Consider the following 22,557-nt stretch of genomic DNA (forward strand, 5'->3'; position numbering starts at 1 on the left):
TTATGTAAGAGAAAAAAAACTCAAGTAAGGTAAAAGTGCATTCAAATTTTACACAAGTAAAGCATTTGAGTTAATACAGTTAAATTCCCCCACTGCTGGATGAGTTCATCATGATATATAATAATGCAGATTTGTATTTTGTCATTAAATTACTTATTGCTGGTGCTGCTGTTTTTTGTTGCAGTGATATATCATAATGTCGATATTTCTTAATTCTGTTAACTTCTTGTTCTTTGTTTTTCCTCTGTCTGCGTTGATCAGAACTTAGGATCAACAATGTTGTTTGTAAGGTGCTACATGAATAAAGTTGAGTTAGCAGCAGAATAGCAGACAAGTATAGGAGTATGCGCCTTATGGGATTCTGCACTTTTATAAACAATGGATAGGACGTGTAAGAGATAAATTGTCCCTTTTATGCACACATTTTTTTACATAGTGAACCAACTCACCTAAATGAAAATGGGCCATTGAGTCATCTGACAGGTTGCCCCACCTGGACAGTTTCACAACAGGGCTTAAGAGTTTGGATCATCATTTATCACAAAATGTAAAAATTAACTCTATAACTGAAGAAAACTTTCTTTATTGCGTTATTAAACTGAAAACTGCTATGAAGCAGCAGTTACATAATAAAATAAGCCTTTGAAATGCGTCACAAATCGTAGTGACTTTTATTGTTTTTCACCATTTTTCTAGCCTTATGCTTTGTAATAGAAAAAACGAGTTAGCAAACCACATTCAATAGACTTAACGTTTTTCCCCCCAGTGTAGTCATCGGACAAATGTTCCCACAACGTGGTTAAAATACAAAACATTTCATTTCTGTGTGCTGTCTGTTTAGAGTGGACAACAATACGCTACTGTAAAACCATGTCTGACTATTGAGAAATGTATTTATTTATGTATATACTGACGCTCAGACATTCCAAATCCACGTCACGCTCTTCTTGAAGCAACATTTCCATCCACTTTCTTGTAAATGCAGCATGGAGGAAACAATGCTTTTTTGCAGTGATTTCCTCCCCGGCCTATTTAGGAAGGGCTTGACTCCTTGTAAGGAAGAATAAAACACAAGATTTATCCTCGGCCTTTTTTTTTTTACCAGAGATGATACATATGCGTCTTTGGTTCTTTTGATGTTCATTTTTTATGTTTCCTGCTTGTTTATCCAAGCTGCTCAGAGGGAAGAATATACTTGATTTACATCTGTCCACCTATATGAGAACACCACACTCCCCCCTTTCTCATCAGAGCATTCCTTAAATTCTTCTTTTAAAGTATTATAACACTATCTTTTATCACTTTCCCTTGGATCCACTCTGACATGATCTTCCTATAAAATTCCTAAAACTTCCCCTGTGACTTCCAGGACTGTATGACTCACTCTCATTTACAGACCTGCCTATGGTAAACAAGCTTCAGTTTGCAGGTGACAACATGCAGGTCTTAAAAATGCGGCGTCTGAGGTGGAAATTTTAATTTTGCACTCCCTTTAAAAGCTCGCTGAGTTATAACACGACAGCCGACCATGCAGAGAAGAGGAATGACTTTGGTGTTAGCAGGTGTAATTTGTTCTCTGTAAGGAATTCTTAAGAGGAGCCGTTTGACTAATGACATAAGAGATTCATTCCTGAGCTTTTACTTTTTTTTTAAACAATGCATATTAGGCTCTTCTCATTCTGACATCATGACATGTATAGGCTTGAAAGTTATCCAAGTCTACTGAAATTCAGGAGCTGCTGCAACTCAAGGATATCACTTTACAACAGCTTCCACCTGGTCTTAAGTCATGCATTTATTTGGTGTGTCATTTGCATTTAAAGGGCAGAAAAACACTCTGAATATTCATTCTATCTGAAACACAATACAGATTAATTCTGTGCAGAGACAGAGGAGCACATTTTAGTGGCAGTAAGTACAACAAAGAACATTGTAACCGTTCACAGATTCACATTAAAGAACTGTGCAGAGTGTTTGACCACTAACTTCACTATAAAGTCAGTTTTATCAGAGTCGTCCTTTTTTAGTTTGTGACTTCAAAACCAGGACAGGGCTGGCACGACAATGGAAATCAACTTTATTCATATAAAATAGTTGCCAAAATGTTCCAAAACAAAGCTGTGAAGACTTTTAAAGACAGAAACAGTTGGTGGCAGTACTGAGCCGAGTAGGGAAGAAGAAGAGGACTGCTAGAAGCTTGTTTGTCATCAAAACATTATTTATCACACACAAAAATATGTGTTAGACTAAATGTGCAAAATATCAACCCCTTGGAGATCTTGTAAAATTAACCGAAAAAGCCTATCAAGACATACCCAAAGTAAATTGTTTAGAGTACAAGCACAAGCACTTTTGAAAGGTCTCAAACTCTGGTTCTCAAAAAGTTTCTAAGTCCAAATCTCCGGGAATGAAGACATGAGAGAGGCAAGAGGGAAGGCCGAAGAGGGGAGCTCGCAGTCGGGCACAGTTGGTACTAATGGTATTGAACAATAGAAGCTGGAACCACACATAAAAAAAACGTTTTGTTCCCGCCTTAATATATTTTCTTTCACATACTCATAAGACCTCAGAGACACACACCATGAATGTAACCTATACTGTAGTATGCCCAGCTTAAAAAGTAGTTTTCATGATGGGTCGAGACTCCACAACTGGTTTCAACCAGACTGTAAATATTTCAATATACAAGGAGGGCGCCTGAGGGACGTCACCCCGTCTGTTACTGCAAGGGGCTCTGGAGTGGTGATGAACATTTGAAGCCAAAATATAACAACAAATACTTTGAAATATTTTACCACTCATGAAGACAAAACCTATATATGGACAAAAGGAATGCAACGCGGCATGCAGCACAGCCATCTTTTGATCTCTATTATGTTGTTTTCATGATCGTGGGAAGCCAAAATTGTAAATGAATTGCCCTGCCTTATAGGTCGATTATGTATTTTGCAGGTATTTGGTCATAAAACCAAAGTATGGAATCTTGACTTGATGGTCTTGGTAGATTATAGGTTTTGGGGTCATTAAAGTTTTTACACTTCATCCTGAGTAAGACATGAATGACTTCACTAAATGTCATGTTGTTGAGACGTTCCCCTCCAAACCTCAAGAAGAATGTCAGAAAATCACAAAAGTATTTAGGACTCATTGTCTGAGGAACACGAATACTTGAACAAAATGTCATGGCAATCCATCAAGTGTAACTGGATTGTTTTTTTCAAGACTTTCTATCTGACCAGCAGCAGTCTGAAAAACCAAAACGTCTATCCAAGAGCCACGCCGCTGGGATGGCGAGGTACAAAGGAAAACAAAACTAACAAACCTAAATGGTTTAAACCTTTCCTAGTCACGGGAGTCTCCACTTTCCTCTTGATAAACAGATTTCCCCTTTTGATAAGAACGTGTTAACTACAACCATAAACCACAAATACTTACCATAAAGTCCTGCACCTAACAACACATGGTGCTTGTGCTGTTACTGTGGTGACTGTTATCCCTATATGACCCTCATGCCTCGGGCACATAGTAAAGCAACGCTATGATTCAGAAAAACAATCAGGTTACTAAGCAACACGCTACTGTTTGATAGGTAAGACCACCCCTGAATATTCAACTAGCTGTTCTTCCCCTCTTTTCGATTGGATCAGAGTCTGTTTATTTTGTGCCAAGTTTCCTACGTGACAACTTTTTGAGCAAGGCTCTAGGCTTCATAAATCAACAAAGACTACAAGAGGAGAGGAGGGGAGTGTTTGAGGTTGGGTGTTTTTTTTGGGTTTTTTTTACTGCTAGTGTTAACTTCCTCCTGTGAAGAGAGAAAAATCTTTATTTGATCCCAGTATAACAGAGGAAAAACATTAGTGTGATACCATCTGTGTTTCATTCCAAACTGTTGTGACAACCTTACCGCGGGACAGATGTAGATCTAGAAACACTTCAAATAATAAAGGAATACAAATCACAGTGTAAAGAATTAACAGCATACGGGAAAAGGGAGGGGATCAAAGGTGGTGATATGTTTGGGGGGTCTGAAGGTCTGCAGGTTCCCCCCCATTACAAAGCAGTTGGTAATGAGATTGAGATTGCCTATCCTGCAGATGTTAATCATTCTTCACACTATGTGTTTAACCTGTTACCCTACTTAAGCCCAGTTTCCATCAAGCGGTCTGGTTCAGTTCGGTTCGGTAGACATTTATTGGTGTTTCCACTGTCAAAAATTGGGACTGGTGGGGCACTGGTGGCTCAGTGGTTAGTGCACGTGCCCGATGTATGAAGGCCATGGTCCTCCAAGCAGGCAGCCCAGGTTCAAATCCCACCTGTGGCTCCTTTGGGTTAGGGTTAATGTCTTTCCAGCTCTATCCACTGTCCTATCACTCCATTAAAGACACAAAAAGCCCAGAAAAAAAAGTTGGGAATGGTACCAAAATGACTGATCTGTACCGTCCTACATTTTTGGTACCCTTCTGTTGGGGGTGCTTCTCTTGGAGCTTGATTGGTCAAAAGAATCTTCACTTCCTGACACGTGCAAGAGCGGTAATAAAGGACTAACACAAAACACACCATGTTTAAAAGTCCTGCTGGATTTGGAGAGAGTAATTTCAAGGCTGTTTTTTATTTTTTTGTGACTACTGTCAGCACATAGCAGCGCCTTATGGACGACCTCAGAGATGCAGACCTTCCTGACTTGAGCTTGTATAGCGCTTTTCTAGTCTTCTGACTACTCAAAGCTCTTTTTACACCACAGGTCACACCTACCGATTCTCACCCCTTCACACACTGATGACACAACTTTGTACAATCAGAAGTTACTAATCCCATTCATACACATTCATACACCGCTGACAAGGCAGCAGGAGCAGTTTGGGGTTAACCGTCTTGCCCAAGGACATATGGGACAAACAGCTGCAGGAGCTGGGGATCAAACCCTTGACCTTCCGGTTGAGAGACAACAACTCTCCCAACTGAGCCACAGCCACTCTCGACCTCTGTGTAATGCAAACAAGGGTTGTCCCTTTAAGTTTAGATGAGTAAATTAATGATGATTCTCTTGTGCCTGTACAGTTACTGTCTCTTGCAGCAGGGTCTCCCGACCTGGAGACAAGTGGTCATTTGACTGGACAAGGTGCGTAAACCTTTAACCAATTGATCTCGTTATGTTGGATCTGCTTCACATTGTCTTATCAAAGCTGCAGTTTATTCACAGAGACTCTCAGAAACTGCCTGAACTTGTTTTAACCCCAGTTTATTGTTCCCCTGACTCATGTGATATTTAAATGACCCCAAAAAATCCTGCACTCTAAACAAATTCCTCTGCATACTTGACTCACCTCGTCATTACACGACTGCTCAATGTGGTGTTTAGGACACGACTGAGGGTAACATGACAGTAAGTTAATACATCAGAGGACGTTGACAGCAGGATAAAAAAGACAAACATATTAGGGCATTTTAAATGAATGAGATATTATGATGCATCATTATATGACTGTCTTACATAATCGCTGTGTCATGACAATGACTTGGTCAGTGTCTCTCAACCTGTAGGAGTGTTTGTGCTCTCTCTCTCTCTCTGAGCAGTGAGAGGAAACTACAGAGCAGAGACTTCTGGCTTTTCAAGGTTGAAAATTAAATGTGATTATGCTCTTGCTTTTGTTACTCCTCAATTCTGCAACAGCGTTGACATATTTATTTTCCGTTTTTTTTATTTTATACTCCTTGAATATTGTGGGTGGTACACTTTTATCCTACTGTTCATCTTCCCGTAAAGCACGTTGGGGTTTTTGTTTATAAAAGTCCTGTATAAATAAAGTTTACTTAATTTTTTGCAGACCTCCCTGGTCAGGGAAGTAAAGCAAAAGAGAGAGTATGAAGTATGAAGGATTTTCTAGGCTATAAGTGAAAAACACTACATTATGCTGATTGATTTGTATTCTATACAGCACAAACATTAATGGCTGAATATGTCATTTATTTAGTGACTTTTACTACACCGCTGGTAGAAAATACTTTCCTCCTGAGTCACCACAAAAAGTCTGATAAGGAGAGTCTGGGAAGGAGGAAACAGTTATTTGGATGTTTAAGACTGCATCAGATTGTTAGGAAAGGTACAGGCATTAAATATTTATAAACATGTGGGATGCATTGAGTATAAAAGCAAGTCCTGGTGTGACACCTGTAGTTAGTGTACATTACCCTGCAGGCCAGCTCTGACACATGAATACGAAACAGATGAACCATTCTACATTTGATTAAAAACATCTAGATGACAAGAAATGCCAAGTGATACCACACTCTACTGAAGTCCTAATCTCTGAATTTTGGATTTAAATAAAAAAAAATTTACACATAAAAACGTCGGTTTCAGAAAAACATCTGAGATGTCAGTCCAAAAGGGTTTATTTTGTAAAGGGGGCAGTTGGAGGAGATGAGAAAACATGGTGCGCTACTAAATGATATATTCAAATGTACATGACATTCAAAAAAGTATTACAGTTATCACTCAAATTTTCCACACATGAAATTAAAGTCTTCATTTCAATAAGTTTTCCAAAATGTAAATGGATAAAAAGTTTGTATATTTTCAAAATAAAAAAATATGTAACAACACAAACTCTTGGGATGCTAAAAAGAAAGAAAAAAAAAGAAACAAGTTTCATGCAGAATGGAGACCAATGTGTTAAACGTTTTTGATTTGAAAAATAAAAATAAAAAATACAAACAGGGTGAATGACAAATTGTATTAATTTGAGAGAAAAAGTTTGAAGTGACTCCTTCGGCTTCTTTGTCCTGGCATCATTAACTCACATAAGCAGGAACTGCTTTGTTTCAGTCTTTTATTCAGTATAATATAGGTCAATAGGAAATATAAGAAACTGCTATTAATGACAACTCGAGTGGTCTTGGCTAGCCATTACAAACAGCACATATGTGTCGATACCTCATGAAAATGATCATCCAAAATAAATTACATTTGCCAAAACCTAACGCACGGACTGGTTGGGATGGAGGTGGGTAGGAGGAAGGTTGGAGTCAATGTAGTAACAACTGACTGATGATGACTGGTCAAATACAATGTGAATCAAGCTCCTCTGGATTCGTGGCATCCAGAGGTCGACTGTAGAGTGAGTAAAAAGGTCCCAAAGTAGAAACTGCAGTCTTAACATGTGCCATACTTTAAAATGTAGAGGAAAACACCCTTACACTCATCAATATGATGAGCAGAAAAGTCCCAAACCAAAGCTTTGAAGTCTTTATTTTTGCTATCGGGAAGAGGAAAAAATACTCGAAAACAAAAATAAAACACAAAACAGGAGAGGGAAGGAAGAAACGACTCCAGATATTACGCTGAATGCAGAGAAGATGAACTGCACGAGTTGGGTGAGACACTCCGGCACAAGGGGTTATTTCCTGGAGCTAGACTTCTAATATCCAAAAGTACTGGTCTGGAGGACCCATGTTGGTCAAGGGGTGTCCATAGAGATGCCTACAGCAAAATGCCTTAACAACAGCATCTAAGCAGGCTGTCCAAGAGTGACGCTATGTGCTCCCTGCTGCCTGGCTCTCTCCTCCCTCTGAATTACCTGCAGAGGAACAAAGTGACAGCAGGTTGACAGAAGTTAGGTATGAGAGCGGTCTGAGTACATATATATCACCAAACAAACTGCTGATGTGGTACCAACAAGCAAAAAGCAGCAATAAACCCACACGCTAACAATAAAAATCACTGACTCGTAGCAGGAGTGCAGGCTGAAGCTGAGGCAGAGGCATCGTCCTCCTCGTCACTGTCGTCCTCGTTGGACTGCGGTACCTCTGCGTCAGGGATGGTTGTTGTCGGGGTCTCGGGCTCCTGCTCCGCCCTGCTCTTCAGGGCTAAGATACGGTGATGTAACGCTGCAGCCAGCTGACCTACGTCCTTTGAGCTACCCTAAAGACATTAGACACAGAGGCAAAGACCAGTCAGCTGCATTGAATAAAAGAAAGAAATGAAACATTCTTAGAATAAACTGTTAGCATTAACATATGATTAGTGCACTTCTGCACTGCATGGAGATGATTCATATTAAAAGCTCACCTAAAACACAGGCTATGCTAACTAAACACCAGCTGAAATCATAAGTGACTTATTCTTCTATGTACGAGATGCTGACTCACTGAAATGAAAGGCAGATTACAAGACGAGCAGATAAAAACACTAAACATTTATTTCTAAAAAAATAAAAACTTCCTCCAATATAAGCATTTCTTAAATACTTTCTAACTGATAAAAAAAATACAACAATTTCTTATTTAACACTTTTAAGTGATGAGCACCATGGAAAAAACCTAAATGCATTTCCAAAAACAGGAGCTATTGATCTAAAAAAAAAGTCGAGAGATGAGATATTTGATGTCAGGAGCTGTCCTCGTTAAAACTGTCCCAAATGTTTCATTTCACGAGATTCAGTCTGTAACGAAGCTCTGCGTCACCCTGTCTCCGTACTTTACACTGGTGACCCAGTGTGCTATTTGACATTGCGTCATGGCTTTTGGGAGCACAAGAGGTAACGCGTAAACAGTCAGCAGGAGCAGGCTGCCTCGCTAGCTCCGTCATTTTAATGTGATCTCATCTCACCCCTGTTTGGCCCTTTCACTACCTCCCGGCAGATCATTTGGGGTGCAACTTTGTTCCACCACTAAGCCGCATGACCCTGAAGGTGAGACGCTACAGAGGCATAAATATCCTGACTTGAACTGGCAACATAAAGGTGAAGCGTTACAACCGGACTGATTAGTCTGTAGATTAAAGTTGTTAAAGCCTCCGGAAACCCAAATCCACATAAAGCTTCTTACTCTGTTATTTATGATCCTATGAGCACAATATCAACTCTCCTTAAGAATAACGTTCCAACTGTTTTTGAAATTTTGTCATTAAAGTTTTTGAAAACTTTCTGATATTGGGTGTTAAGTAAGCGGGGTTGATTCTAGATTATGTAATTCATTTAGAACCAATAATAAAAGACACACGCATGTCCTTCCCAATGAAGTGCAACAAAACTACTCCGAACCTGCTCAATGTGCCTTCAAGACTCTCAGCCTACATCGCACTTCATCGCTTTTTGCAATTATCTAGCTACCTACATACCACCTGTAATCTATCTGTCTACTCATATCTATGTGATCTATCGATCTGATCTCTTTCCCTCTACATCTCTCCCTCCCCGTGTTGTTCCTGGTTGCACATCCACACAGGTGAAGATGATTGTTGTGCAGTCGAGTTGGAGAAACACAGGGCCGTGTTTCAAGTCATGCCAAAGCACTCCTGCATATGCTGCGCTCATTCCCCCTCAAGAAAGGTTGAGCAATTTTTCTCTGAAAGCTGTCTGCTTTTTAAAATGGCTTCTACTTGCTCCTGGAGCGGTGTCCTGCCACCCTGCACCGTGCCTGCACACAGAAATCCAACAGTTCGGCTACAGTCGCGCCGCCGAGCTCTGCTGGTCACACTTGTCTTAAATTTTGGTTTCTAATCAAACAAACCAGCACTCCACAGAGTTTATTTTCTAAACACCTGATTAATTAAAAAGTGTTCACTTTTTGCTCCATTTGTACTGTAACTGAGATATTATATCCCTGCTTTAATTAACTGAAGGACATGGAATTTTTAATTTCCCTCTGGATCCATACAGTATGTATCTTTAGTATAGTCCCTTCCCTTCCCTGTGCTCTGAAGTCAAGCGCTTTAAATGTTTAGTGATACATACCGATATTAGGAAGACCTTGACCCCCTGGTCCTCTGTGTCCATGGCAGTGATTCGTACACTCTTCTCGCTGGCCTTGTCCACCTGCATCTGGGGCCAAAGTTTAGTGTTGAGGATCAACCGGAGGCTGCCCTGGGTCCTCATCACTGGAAGAGTGTAAACACACAAACACGTCAAAGGTTTACAGGCCTGAAGCAGCATCTTTTTTTACTGTTATAGTGTGCTACCTTACTCTATCATTGTTGTTCTCTGACTCGTCATGAAAGATAAAATTAACTATCTTACAATCCAAGGTGACTGAAGATGCTGTTTGTCGGGCGCTAATGACACGTTTGTCAACCTAAATACGGTGATTACAGATTCTATGTAGCGTGAAACTAAAGTCTAAATTAAGAGTTTTGTTGTGCAAAACATCCAAACAAAAACAGTTTAACTTTGCAGGGAAAGAAGACTCTTTAAATAATCTGACATTTCTCTTCTTTCAATGATAAAATGCATATTCCTTCATCTTTGACCTTTAAGCATGTACAGGGTTTTCACTAGCATGCAGTAAAGGAAATGAAAGGAATGGGCTCCCCCTTGTGTTCAAAGCCAGGTATTGATCAAACTATTGGTTTTTTCACCAAGATATTTATTATCTCTCATTATTGAACGTTACATAAAGATGAACACCTGCCTGTCAGTTCGTTGTTTATTTTAGGGCTGTCAAAATAACACATTTATTTTTAAATAATTACTTCCAGAAAAAATAAAAATAGAAAAAAATATGGTTATTAATTGCACTCTGACGTCATTGATCACAACTGTCCACAGCAGCTTCGTAAACTATAAACACGTCCAAAAAAGGTAATGGATTTTTTTTATCCATCCGAAAGATTAACTCTGAAGAGAAGCTTCAGATCAGATGGAATAAAAAATGTTAATGAATCATTGATAACATGAAAAACTGTGGAAGCTAGATATGACTAACTAGAAACAGGGTTATTAATTAAATCTACCTGTAATGCACGCAATGAGTCTCATGTTGTTAATATGTATAATAAGCCTATAATTAGATTATTTTCTTCTTTTTCATCAGGTGAGTTTACCTAGACGGGATTGTAGCGTGCCATCTTCTGTCGACGCCATGTCGTTGAGCCTCAGCAAACCTCGACCTCTCTCTATCCACGACTGAGCGGTCTTCTCAAACACGTATAACTTGCACTGCATCTGAAGTTCAAGAGTGACACAAACAAGAACAGTGTTGCTATCTGCCATTTTCATTTAGTGTATGTGTTGAATGAAGAGAGCTCGCTTCTACCTGTAAAACATTGCTTTCCGATTCCTCTCCGGTTTTGACGTCGACTTTCTCTAAGATGCACTTCTTGGCTGTGGCTTTGGTGTAAGCTGCTGCAGACTCCTCCAAAGACTCTGACACACTGTTCACTGAGGAGATAAAATACAGTCAGGAGAAATCTAAAGCAGGCTGGAGACTTATCCTTAATTGATGCGTCTGAAAAAGCAGCCGCTCAATTCCGTAAAAAAAACACAGTATCTGCAAAAAGTGGGATTATCCAGAGCTGAAAGGTGACCATGCTACGGCTGGCCCTCAGTCACTTAACCATTGGAGCTCTTCAGGCTGCTGCAGATCTAAAGCAATTCAGTGCTAAGCCTGCATTAATGAAAGCTGTGCCAGACAGGCAGATTTTTTTATTCATTGTCATTGGACAAAAAGAAAAGTCAGTCCCACCAAAAAATGGGACAGGCAAAATATTTTCTCAGTAGGTGACATAGCTTTGAATGTTTCGTTGACAAAATAACCATCTAGTGTTGACTGTGTTCACACAGCGACCACGGCATTTCAGCTTGAGTTCATGATTGAAACCAAACAAAGGAAATGCCATTCTCTAAGACCAAAAAACAAAACTGTGTATAATTATAGCCTCCATTGTTTTAATCATAATCATCAAACCAATGGTATGAATTTTGCATCTCAAACTGCAGATGTATTTATTTTTCTTGCACAAATCTTTGTCGTGTTCTTGTAAACACTCTCAACTGAATAAAAAATTGTGCATAACTCCCCGGATCAAAAGATATATATCAGTGTCTATGACTTTAAGGATAATAATCTTAATCTGACATTTCTGTTGAACTTTTTATATGGAGTTAGATCAGTCTCAATATTCACAAATGCACACAGAAGGATTCACAAATGTATTTCAATGCACACACAAATATATTTAATTCTCTATAAATAGAAAAGGTAACACTAGTAGGCCTAACGTTACTGGACACAAACAGTCTGAACAATGTGAGAAAGCCCGAAAGTACCGTGGATGGACACCTGGCCATGTTAACTTGTGACAGTGACCGCTAGTCTGTCATCAGAATGTGTGTTGATACATAACCACACACAGTCATAAAGCAATGTCATAACCACGATAAACAACTTTCCATGTACAGTACGACAATCACAGAAACTATTTGTGCTGGTCAGATTAAAGATGACTTAATCAGATTGTCTGATAGCTAGGCTAATCGCTGTATGCGCAGATGCAACGCTAAAGTGATCATATTAAATCATACCCTTGAATCTACGCTACTGTGATTGGCTGAATAGGAAGGAGACATCTGATTGGCTACAGACATTTCCCTGCTGAAAAAAAAATGCATTTGTGAATCTAACCACGGCAGGAGAGTCTCAAAAATCCCACACACAAATGCGGTGAGGTTCACAAATGACAAACAGTTTGTAAATGCAGACTGAACAATTTATATATTTGTGGATTTCTATTACATATATACAAAACTATAAATATTTGTGTGAATCAGAAATACATTTGTGAATCTTATTTTTTAATTTGTGGATTTGTTTTACATTTACAGTATATAGAATGAAATATATTTGTGTGTGCATTGAAATACATTTGTGAATCCTTCTGTGTACATTTGTGAATATTGAGGCTGATCTAACTCCATATTTTTTACCTGTAATTTGTGGTAATCTCTTAAATCTTGCCAAGTGAGTCACTGAAATCTATGATAAAACTACAATTAAAACATCATACAAAAATCAGGGGGGGGTCTTGTTTTTACCTTTCTCTGGGGTAGCTTCCTGCGATGAGGGCTCTGAAACGGGAGCAACTGGGACTTCCTTATATTCCTCATTTGAAGCTTCGCCCTTTGGGGGGCTCTAAAACAAAAACACAACAAAAGATAATGATTGGAACGTGTTCAAAGCTTAACGTTTTTGTAATCTGGCAAGTGATAAACTCACTACTCTCACCAGAACTCGCTCATACATGTTCTGCCCAAAAACAAATTTTGCCCCACTGTCTGTACTGTTTGTGGCATTTTTTGAACTGCAAGAACAGGAAAGAAAAGACACATTAGTGAGGGGATAGAAGTTGATCATGAATGAAGATGAGTAGCTAAAAGTAATGGAGGACACGCTTTTATTACCTTGGGGTAGAGATGTATTGTAAGAAATAATTAGTGCCCTCTCCTTTAGAGTCCAGTGGCACACTATCCTTTGACTTTTCTTCTGTACTGTTCTCTTCCAACTAGAGAAAAATGCATGTGTGTAATTGTTATTTATGCTTTAAAAAAACAACATGCAACACAGAAAGTGAGTGAGCAGCAAGCCCAAATAGTCAAAATATTGGCCAAACAGTTTCAGACTGACCACAAACATGTACAAAACACTTTTTAACAAACATTGTACAAAACAGTGAAGCAAATGCACCTCACTCTAGGAACTGGAATAACTCTAAAACATTTCTAAGAAAGGGAAGCGAGACCCTTCATGTAGTGATAGAGTTGAAATGTATAGAATCACAAATATACTGCAGAGAATTGCATGGCAAGTTATTGGTCAGAGGATCATCACAAATGTGTAGGGATGTAACGATTCATTCAACTCACGATAATCTCATGATTTATTTTACAAAAGGAGACTGAAGACAAATTATGACTGAAAAAGATTCCTTTAGGGGCTTCAAACCCACTTGTCAGTGTGGTTTGGCCTTTTAAAGTTTTTTTCTCACAACAAGGGGAGGTGATTGGAGCTTCTCATCGTGGTGTGGATTAAATGCTGCATCATGTTGGTTATGCTATTTGTGTAGCTCCCTGTCTTCTTGCAATATTTACACAGTTTTTGTCATGTCTGTTATCTTCTCACCTCTTTCATTTTATGTCTTAGGGTAGACAAAATGCTTCCACACCTCCGATTTAAAAGACAGTGGTGCGTCTTCAATTTGAAAATCTTACTCTTCAGCTGCCAACCGCCTCTGCTCTAAAGCTGCTGACGCTCAACATATTATTGCAATTCATAATTCAGAGTATCTATGTGAATCTTGACACCTTTGAATCGATCTATCACGATTTTACGATTCATCTTTACATCCCTACAAATGTGTAAGAACTTGTCTTCTGCTTTGAACAAATTCATGTTTGTATCAGTTTGTCACACATCCCTGCCTTCGTTTACATGCTTACTGTATGTCAAAAGAGATTATGACGAGTGAAAACCCACCTTTGCTCTGTCTTTGATATTCTGACCAAATACAAAAGATATTGCTACATCTGCATCCTTCTTCTCTATTCCACCTCCATCTTTGTTATCACTCACTCCATCTTCCTCGTTTTCATGTTTCTGAAAAAGAAGAGCAAAGACATCCTTCGGGTCAACTCGACATCTCTCTGTATTTTCAGTATAATTCAAGTTCTACAATAATACAATTAGCACTCCTCCAAAAAGCAACTTTTACTCACAAATGTCGCCCGCATTAGAGAGATTCTATTAGTTTAAAACATTTGCACAACTTCTTAAGACAAGACTCAATATGCTTCGTTGTTACAGAGGAGAATAAAATAACCACAACCCTTCAGCTGTTAGTTGTAGCATGAAGAACAGCCAGTACTGATCTGACAGGTTTTGTTTTTCAATACCAAGCTCCGGCTTATTTCTGGCTAAGGTTTAGAAACTCCTCACCTGGGGCGCAAATAGCCTAGTGGTTATGACACGCGCACCATATACAGAGGCAACAGTCCTCAGTGCAGCGACTTGTGGGTTCAAATCCGACCTCGGCCCTTTGCTGCATGTCATCCCCCCACTCTCTGCTCCCAACATTTCCTGTCTCTCTTCAGCTGTCCTATCTCATAAAGCCAAAATGGCCCCAAAAAAATATATTAAGAAAAAGAAACTCCTCACCTGTGACTTTGCCGGGTCGGCTGAGTGCTCTGTGTTGTTCAGGAAAATGGACGGGGTCGCAAGTGCCCCATCTGAGGATTTTTTCACACCGTTGGTTCCACAACTGGAATCTTAATGACAATAAAAAAAAAAAAAAAAAGAAGACAAAAAAGATTTTTCTTTTAACAGTCCCAAATGAAGTTTAGGCTGTAAAGTACATGAAGAAGACTCCAAGGGCATGCACTATCCATGTTAATAATATATACACATTTAAATGAGTCAAAGAATCTTATAGTGATGTTTGTTTAGCTACTTATTTGTGCAGGGGACTCCGAGCTGCACTCACTGGACTCTATATGCGATTTAGAGGGCGGCGCCTGAAGAACTGCAGGGCGGAGGACACTGCGTTGCTGTTCCTTGGGTTTCTGACTTGGGACCCCTGAAACACAGCCAACTTGTCTCAAACTTTTTTCCCAGCACAATGAGACGTTTTGGGTTTGCATGTTCAAGTCTAGTTTTTACCCTTTCTATTTCTAAAAGAGGTCATATGAAAAAGGGTCCAAGGGTCTCTTTACAATTTTATTTAAGTCAGTGTGACAACATAACCAGAAGAAGGTCAAGAACCTCAAACACAAACCTGAACTTGGTGCCTGTCCATGTATGAGAGTTGGTGGCTTTAAACGGAATCCCACAGGTTTCTCTTCTGATGAGATGGAGCACAAGAGAGGGCAGACATTAAAAAAAAGATCCAAGAGTCACAAAGCAACTTATAAAGAGTGTTCATTGCCTCTGTCTTGTCACCTTTCCAACCAAAAGGCCAGTTACCACAGCAACCCTTGTAGAGCTTCAAGAGCTGTGTTGTGATCCAACTCCTGCACACTAACATTGGCCCTAGGGCCTCTGATCTTTGTCTGCCTCTCACTCTCGGGGTTTTATTAGCCTGACATGGCCTTATCCTAATCAGTGAGTCCAAAATCAGTCGCACAAACTTTAATGTTAAACAGCTTAAACAAAGTTGTATTTAGATCTGTTTCCAAGAACTTTGTTTGCTTTTCCAATTCTAAATAAGTGCTTTATTTAATGAGGGATATGATTATCAAAGGATCCCAACATATGTCCGGACCTAGCTGACATCATGGTCTCCCTCCATTTCTAAAGTCACCCAAGAATGTTATAATGACAAAGCAACACTTAAGCAGTTTTCACATATGCACTCCTGAAAATATCTAGATCATTTCTAGAGAACTGCTCTGGATTTTCTCCCGACCTGGCTGTTCACATGTGCAACTCACAGCAGGAGACTATGCCTTTCAGATGGGAGGAACGGCGGGGGGGTCTCTTGAGGCAAGGTTGGTTTACCACACATAGACGATACCTGGGCGGGTGGACTAGGTGTATTTATGGCCGCCCAAGTACATTTCTAACCTGTTTTTATTCATTCTTTACTTGAGCACGAGAGAGAGAGAACAGGGGGGAGTACAGGCGCGCGAGAGGAACAGCTTTGTTCAACATGAACAAAACTCCAGTTTTATTTTTTTTAAATCCCTCTCGATTCCTGCGGCGAGATAAGATGCAGCAAAACCAAGAGAGCAGAATCTCATCTGCTTCAGAGAGTGAGACAACAGGTCCACTGCCCCTACATCCCTCTCATAAATGCAACGATTGAGGCGCCATCAAAAACTGAAGCTTCTCATGGCTTCGTTTTAATAATGTTAATAATAACGGAATATCCAGTGGAACTCAAAACGCAACGTGTACTCCTGGTGTTTGTGTCTGTGCGCGTGGATAAGTTGAGCAGGTTCAAGTTGTTTGTCGCAAAAACTAAATTAACTTAGAGGGAAAAACACATTTGATAGAAATACAAACCTAATATTATGAATACTAAGATAAGAGTGAAAAAATTATGTAGACCCCCAGAAATCTGAGTACAGCAGGCTTTAATGTAAGAAGCTGCATCATTTCAATAACAGTATCTGTTAATTGCAGTATTTTGGGTTTTGCTTGCAACAAGCTTCCATGCATTGCATCTGCGTCTCTCCGAATTAGCGCCTACATGCCCTACCTAAACGCCGCCTTCTTTTGACTGAGATGCTGCACAGTGAACATGTTGAATTGTCCATCCATCCGCAGATCACGTGTGACCCAAACCAGCGAGGGGGGGTATCCAAATGGATCACAGGTCAACTGTCAATTGCATCATTATAATACAAATATAACAATTAAGTGACAAGTGAGTGCATTGTGAGGTCTATACAGAACAAGCTACAGCTGGTTTACTATCCCTTATAAACTAGCCAAATACAAGCAGATAACACTGGGTATTTTAGAGTAGCTAACCCTCGTTGGTACCAATATCAATACTGGCATCATATAATTCACTAACTCAGAATCTGTTTCCAAACTGAACTTGAACAGCAACAACATGAACAGTTGAAAAAGTTCCATGTTTGACCTTTGAAACTAAGATTATCAATGGCAGGGGCCTTTAAGCTGAGAAGAGACACTAATGGTGGTCTTGATGCCTACCTGGCTCAGAGTCAGAGTTCCCAGTCGGGGACTGGCAGAAACTTGAGGGCATGAATACATTGTTCTTGGGAACTGCAAAGTAGCAAACAGGCATTGCACTCAGCATACAAATCAATGTGTACACCACAAGCAAGAACCAAGAAAAAACACAAATGTTCCGCTTAGTCACAATGTGCCCTTACCAGAATGTGGCGGTGGGAACGACGAGGTCCTTTCCCTTTTCACAGGGGGGCAGTAGCTTCCTTCGTCTTTATCTGAATCTGAAACAGACGGTAAAAATATTATAAAGTTTAAATAACTCTGAGAGAAAAATGATTAACAAAGAATGTGATCAGGTTTAGTGTTAGTTTTACCTTCTCCATCTTCTGCACTTGAGCCCTCCGCAGATCGCTGCAAAAGAACACAATTAGCCCTTACTTTTTGCAATAAGTAATCCTTAAATAATGGTCACAAACAAAAGAATAACAAGCAGCATCTGGCTCGATATCAGTGGTACTCTGTTTGGAGCTGTACAAGAAAGATCTACTACACATCAACTAGACTTTTCTTTAGTATATTCCATTTTAGATCGTCAGGTTAATGAAAGGTTTTACAGCGTGCTTTCTAAATCAGTGAGAAAACAAAGCAACAATAAAAGGAAAATGGCAAAGTTTGGCAACTAAACAAACAATAGACTAGACTTTTTTGACAGTTCATCATGCCTTTATAAATGTGCTAATATGGGAAGATGTGAGCTCAAATACTCTTTTGAAATGTGTACTGTAGTCCAGGCTGAAAAGATCATTCAAGTGAAGCAGAAAATCATAAAATGTGACCTCAGAAACAACATACACCTAATGCATGAAGAGAAACTTACCTTCTGTGCTTTATCTTTTTGGAAAACAAACACAGGGGGCGCTATGGCAGGCTTGTCTGTTAAGAGAAGTAGAGGCTAGTCATTGATGCACAAATTCAAAGTGTACAGCAGTCCTGCTTGTTACATTCTTCTTCATGGTTAACAGTAGAAAAAAAACCGAAATTTTCATAAAATCTTCTCCTAGCCCAATCATCCTCTGAAAACAGTGACAGCATGAGCTCTGGTAAAGCCAGAATGTTTTATACAAAATACTTCAGTCTCAGCATAATCTTCTAGCCCTGAACCACACGATAATTCAATGCACAGCGATAAAACATACCACAGCCATTATCATATGAAGCCAAAAGAAAACCAGAATCATGGGAAGATATTGTTAGAAATCCTACATTTCACAGACAGTGAGGAATGTCAAATTTGGGTCTGAAACTTAAGGTGTCTGCTTTTATCAAATATTGGTGTAACTTGAAGTAAGAGTAAAAAATGTTTTGTAAAAGATGGTCGTGTGGAAATGATATGACCAAGGTCACAGGAGCAAATAGATTTCTATAATGCTGAATAATAAGTAACTTCAGGTAAGGACCATGTGAAGAGGTGTTGCATGAGTGTGAGTTTATAAGCTACCGAAGATGGCAGGTGAAAATCTTGTGTCAATCTTTGTGTCAATTTCTGGGACCCCTGATCTCACTTTCTCCTACACATGTGTTAGGCATATTTCTGACAAAAGAAATCTCATCCAGTTGTCTTTTAAAAGTCAAATGTATCACTCTTTGAGGAACTCTGCTGTGAGAAAAATAAAAAAGGAAACAGTTTCTGCAGTGTGCTGTTAATCACTTCGACTGACACCTATCCTGTGGCAGCAGTTACTTTCAGGCATTAAAAATAACTGTATAAAAAGTCCATCTGTCCGCTGATGGTCGTGTTTGCTTCTTATTCAATGATAAATTGCCACGTGCACGAGAGAGAGCGAGAGGAAGAGAGATGGAGAGAGGTCTACTGTCCCTCTTGTAAAGGCACTGATAGAGATGCAATGCTCATGTCAAAACTGAAGCTTCTCATGCCTTTGTTTCAATATTTTCTGCAGCTGCTTGTTGCCCATGCGGTCATAAATTTGGTTGTGATACGAATCATCATTCGTACCTCCACCAACACGGATCACCTAATATGACGTTAACTGAATATGGTGTGAAAACATTTCAAAATGCAAGTTATCTTACTTGAGTATCTTTAGCGTTCTGTGTAATAGTGTCAAAAGAGCAGAGAATAACAAATATCAAAGCTACAAAATAAAGCGGAGCGGCACAAAGACGCTGTGTGAGAAGTGCAGACTGTATGTGTGTGTGTGCACGTGCTTAGGGGACTAGGGAACAGAAATAAGATGAACAGATAAAAAAATTTTGTTAGACAAATTTAGAAAATAAAGCACAATTTATAGGCTATGCATACAAACATAATATTAAAATATAACCGCAGCCAACTCTACTGCCCAGGTATAGTGTCACGTTGGAAAATCTGGTTAAGTTAACTGTGCAATCATATTAGTACCAGGAAGAACCTGTGTGTCCAATCAGACTCAAAGCTGATCGTTTGCTCTTACTGACATAGTTCCCTTTTTTCTAGATCCTTGCTTGTGTTGTACTTACTCTGTGTTGTACTTACTCTCTGACGTACGTCGCTTTGGATAAAAGCGTCTGCTAAGTGAATTGTAGAATGTATTGAACCTAAATGTGTGTTTGTTTTTACATCATCTTGGTCTGAGCTGCAGAGTCCCCTTAAACTAAATCATTTTGGTTGGCTTGGACAATTTTAAAAAACAGGAAAAAGATCTATGACCTCTGTATGCACATATTTCTCTGCGTAATGCTTCTGATTCAATGATCGATGTAAACGTCTGTCTTCTTTTTCTATTTGTTAAACTATAATTCTGCTGTCTTGGGCCAAAAATGGATCTTGTAAGAAAAATAAAGAGCTCTAATCAGTATAGAAACCATCTTATAAGTCATCGTTATCAAACAAAAACAATCGTCACAACCATCATCATCATTAATGATATCGAAACCATCATCATTAAGTTAATAGGTATTCATTAAAGAGCTGGGTCTTTAGCTTTTTCTGAAAGGTGCAGAGGGATTCTGCAGATCCAATGGAGTTTCTCTGCTTAATGCTTCTGATTCGATGATTGGTGTAATTGTCTGTCTTTTTTTTTTCTATTTGTTAAACTATAATTCTGATGTCTTGGGCCAAAAATGGATCTTGTATCGCAGCAAAAATATTACCAAAAAAAAAGAAAAGAAAAAGAAAATACCAAATAATAACATCAGCAATAAGACAATGATAAAAGATTAAATCAAAGTTTCATTCATTCTATGGGGTCAGATAACTACCTTGTTATCATAATGGGCCCATTGATTCAGATTATGCCACCCTAAAAAAAGCAACTAAGAAATTGAACAGCAGTCGTCAGGCCAGGTTAATAATATGATGTCACCTCAGCCCAGCTAACTCATCTACCTGCACACGGTAACCTTTGTAATCCTATAATGTAGCAGACAAAGGTTTTCGCTCCGTCTTGAGCTGGGCCTGAGCAGGTGTAGCACACAAGCATGTTCTAACATCAAAACAGCCGACAGCCTCGATTGTTTGTATGTATATATATATATATATATGTATATGTATATATATGTAACTATTAACTGGTATAAAACATGATATATTGTGACCTATATTTAACACCTAGCTTCGCATTTCGGTGAGGCTTGCAAGCCAGCTATCTTAATTGATGCATGCAACAACAAACAAACAAACAAAAAAAAGCATGCACCATCGATGCATCACGGCCGAAATTTCAAGCAGTCTTGAAAATGTTCCCGGTTTATGTTCTGAAGCTGACCCACTCCAGCAAATAGTCGGGCCCCACCGGTTGTTTCTCTCAATAGCTTAGCTGGCTAATGCGCTCCATCCCGCATGAGTCATCTCGACTGACAAGCAATGACACACATATTCTCACCTACTTCCCCCCCCACACACACACACAACAGTTTGCAGAACATTGCAACGACACTCCTAATAAACCGAGAGGAAGGGAGATTTACAAAAAAAAAGCAAGCAGGGATTAGACCAAAGCAATGTTCTTCTGTCTGCGCGCCTAAATGAATGCTAGCTCAAGAAACACTAAAAAAACACGCGAGAGTTTCAAGCGCTGACAATTTAACACATCACAGAGTCAGCCACGCGTTTTTTGTGTTTAAACTTTGTACCAATAACTTATTAAAGGTCTGTTCAGCTCATTGCAAAATGGCAAAACACACTACCTATAAATAGCCGGGGTGCTAAGCCCTGCTAAGTGAGCGGAGGGCGTTCCGAGACTCTCCAGGTATTACCCACCGCCCCAGTCGTTAGCCCGCATGCTAACGCTGTGGTCTTGTGAAACGCCGCGACGCCGTTAATTCACCCGGACCTGACTATCAACATGCGGTCGAGCAGCTCGGTTTGAGCTCTCGAATATGCAGACTATGTGTGCGAAAGTTTCCCACGGCTCCGTATCTCTATTGTTTTTTTTTGTTTTGTTTTTTTTTTTCTTCTCACAGCCACTTACTCACCTTCGTTTGCCAAGTCCGCCATTTTACTTCGACGCTCACACACCCACAACCCACCGCGCAGATAACAGCGCCGACAAATGTTTTCAGTGGCAGACAAACACATTGCCGCCGGTTTCTGATGCAGCAAGAAGAGTACCCTGCTTCCTCGTTTGCCCTTGAATTAGGCCACAATGATATTACCAGACCTTTGATGTCACTGTGTTCATGATATTTTGACATTTGTTCGACCAGTTGTTCAGTTTGTTCAACCAGAGGCCCCTAAGGCCCCTAAAGAAACGAAGGGCTCTCAAGTTTTTAACTCAGTTCAGAGTGAGATTTTGGCTGCGGCGGCAGTTTGGGTAAAATCTGATGAAAGACACATAAATTCGTACAAATAAAACTATTTATTGACTACATTTCTTAGTGCAGGGGTGCTTATCTGCCCTCCCTGGTGGGAGATTGTGTGTGTGTGTGTGTGGTTAGTGTTGTGATTTAATCTCGTAAATTTACAACTTTATTCTCGTAAATTTAAGACTTTATTCTCGTAAATATTCTCGTAAATTTAAGACTTTATTCTCGTAAATATTCTCGTAAATTTACGACTTCATTCTCGTAAATGTAAGACTTTATTCTCGTAAATGTAAGACTTTATTCTCGTAAATGTAAGACTTTATTCTCGTAAATGTAAGACTTTAT

The 22,557-nt window shown here is 39.5% G+C and overlaps 1 protein-coding gene across 6 annotated transcripts; it reads right to left on the reverse strand.

Moving 5' to 3' along the window:
* Positions 1-6,375: 6,375 nt before the first annotated feature.
* On the reverse strand, positions 6,376-21,956 carry ranbp3b (RAN binding protein 3b). 6 transcript variants are annotated; one of them, XM_020629287.3, is made up of 17 exons: positions 21,883-21,954; positions 18,287-18,342; positions 17,784-17,820; positions 17,613-17,690; positions 17,431-17,502; positions 15,542-15,607; positions 15,251-15,343; positions 14,926-15,035; positions 14,248-14,367; positions 13,176-13,276; positions 13,000-13,075; positions 12,810-12,906; positions 11,032-11,156; positions 10,820-10,940; positions 9,735-9,877; positions 7,726-7,921; positions 6,376-7,577 (listed from the first exon to the last, which is right to left on the reverse strand). In XM_020629287.3, the coding sequence occupies exons 1-17, from the start codon at positions 21,902-21,904 to the stop codon at positions 7,534-7,536; spliced, it is 1,557 nt and encodes a 518-aa protein (XP_020484943.1). In that variant the 5' UTR covers positions 21,905-21,954; the 3' UTR covers positions 6,376-7,533. The 6 variants fall into 6 exon arrangements, with proteins under 6 accessions (XP_020484943.1, XP_020484934.1, XP_020484956.1 ...); XM_020629278.3 differs by having other exon boundaries at positions 15,218-15,343; XM_020629300.3 differs by lacking the exon at positions 17,431-17,502 and having other exon boundaries at positions 15,218-15,343; positions 21,883-21,955.
* Positions 21,957-22,557: the final 601 nt, after the last annotated feature.

This window comes from Labrus bergylta, chromosome 4 (assembly GCF_963930695.1).
Source record: "Labrus bergylta chromosome 4, fLabBer1.1, whole genome shotgun sequence".
NCBI classification, from domain to species: Eukaryota; Metazoa; Chordata; class Actinopteri; order Labriformes; family Labridae; genus Labrus; species Labrus bergylta.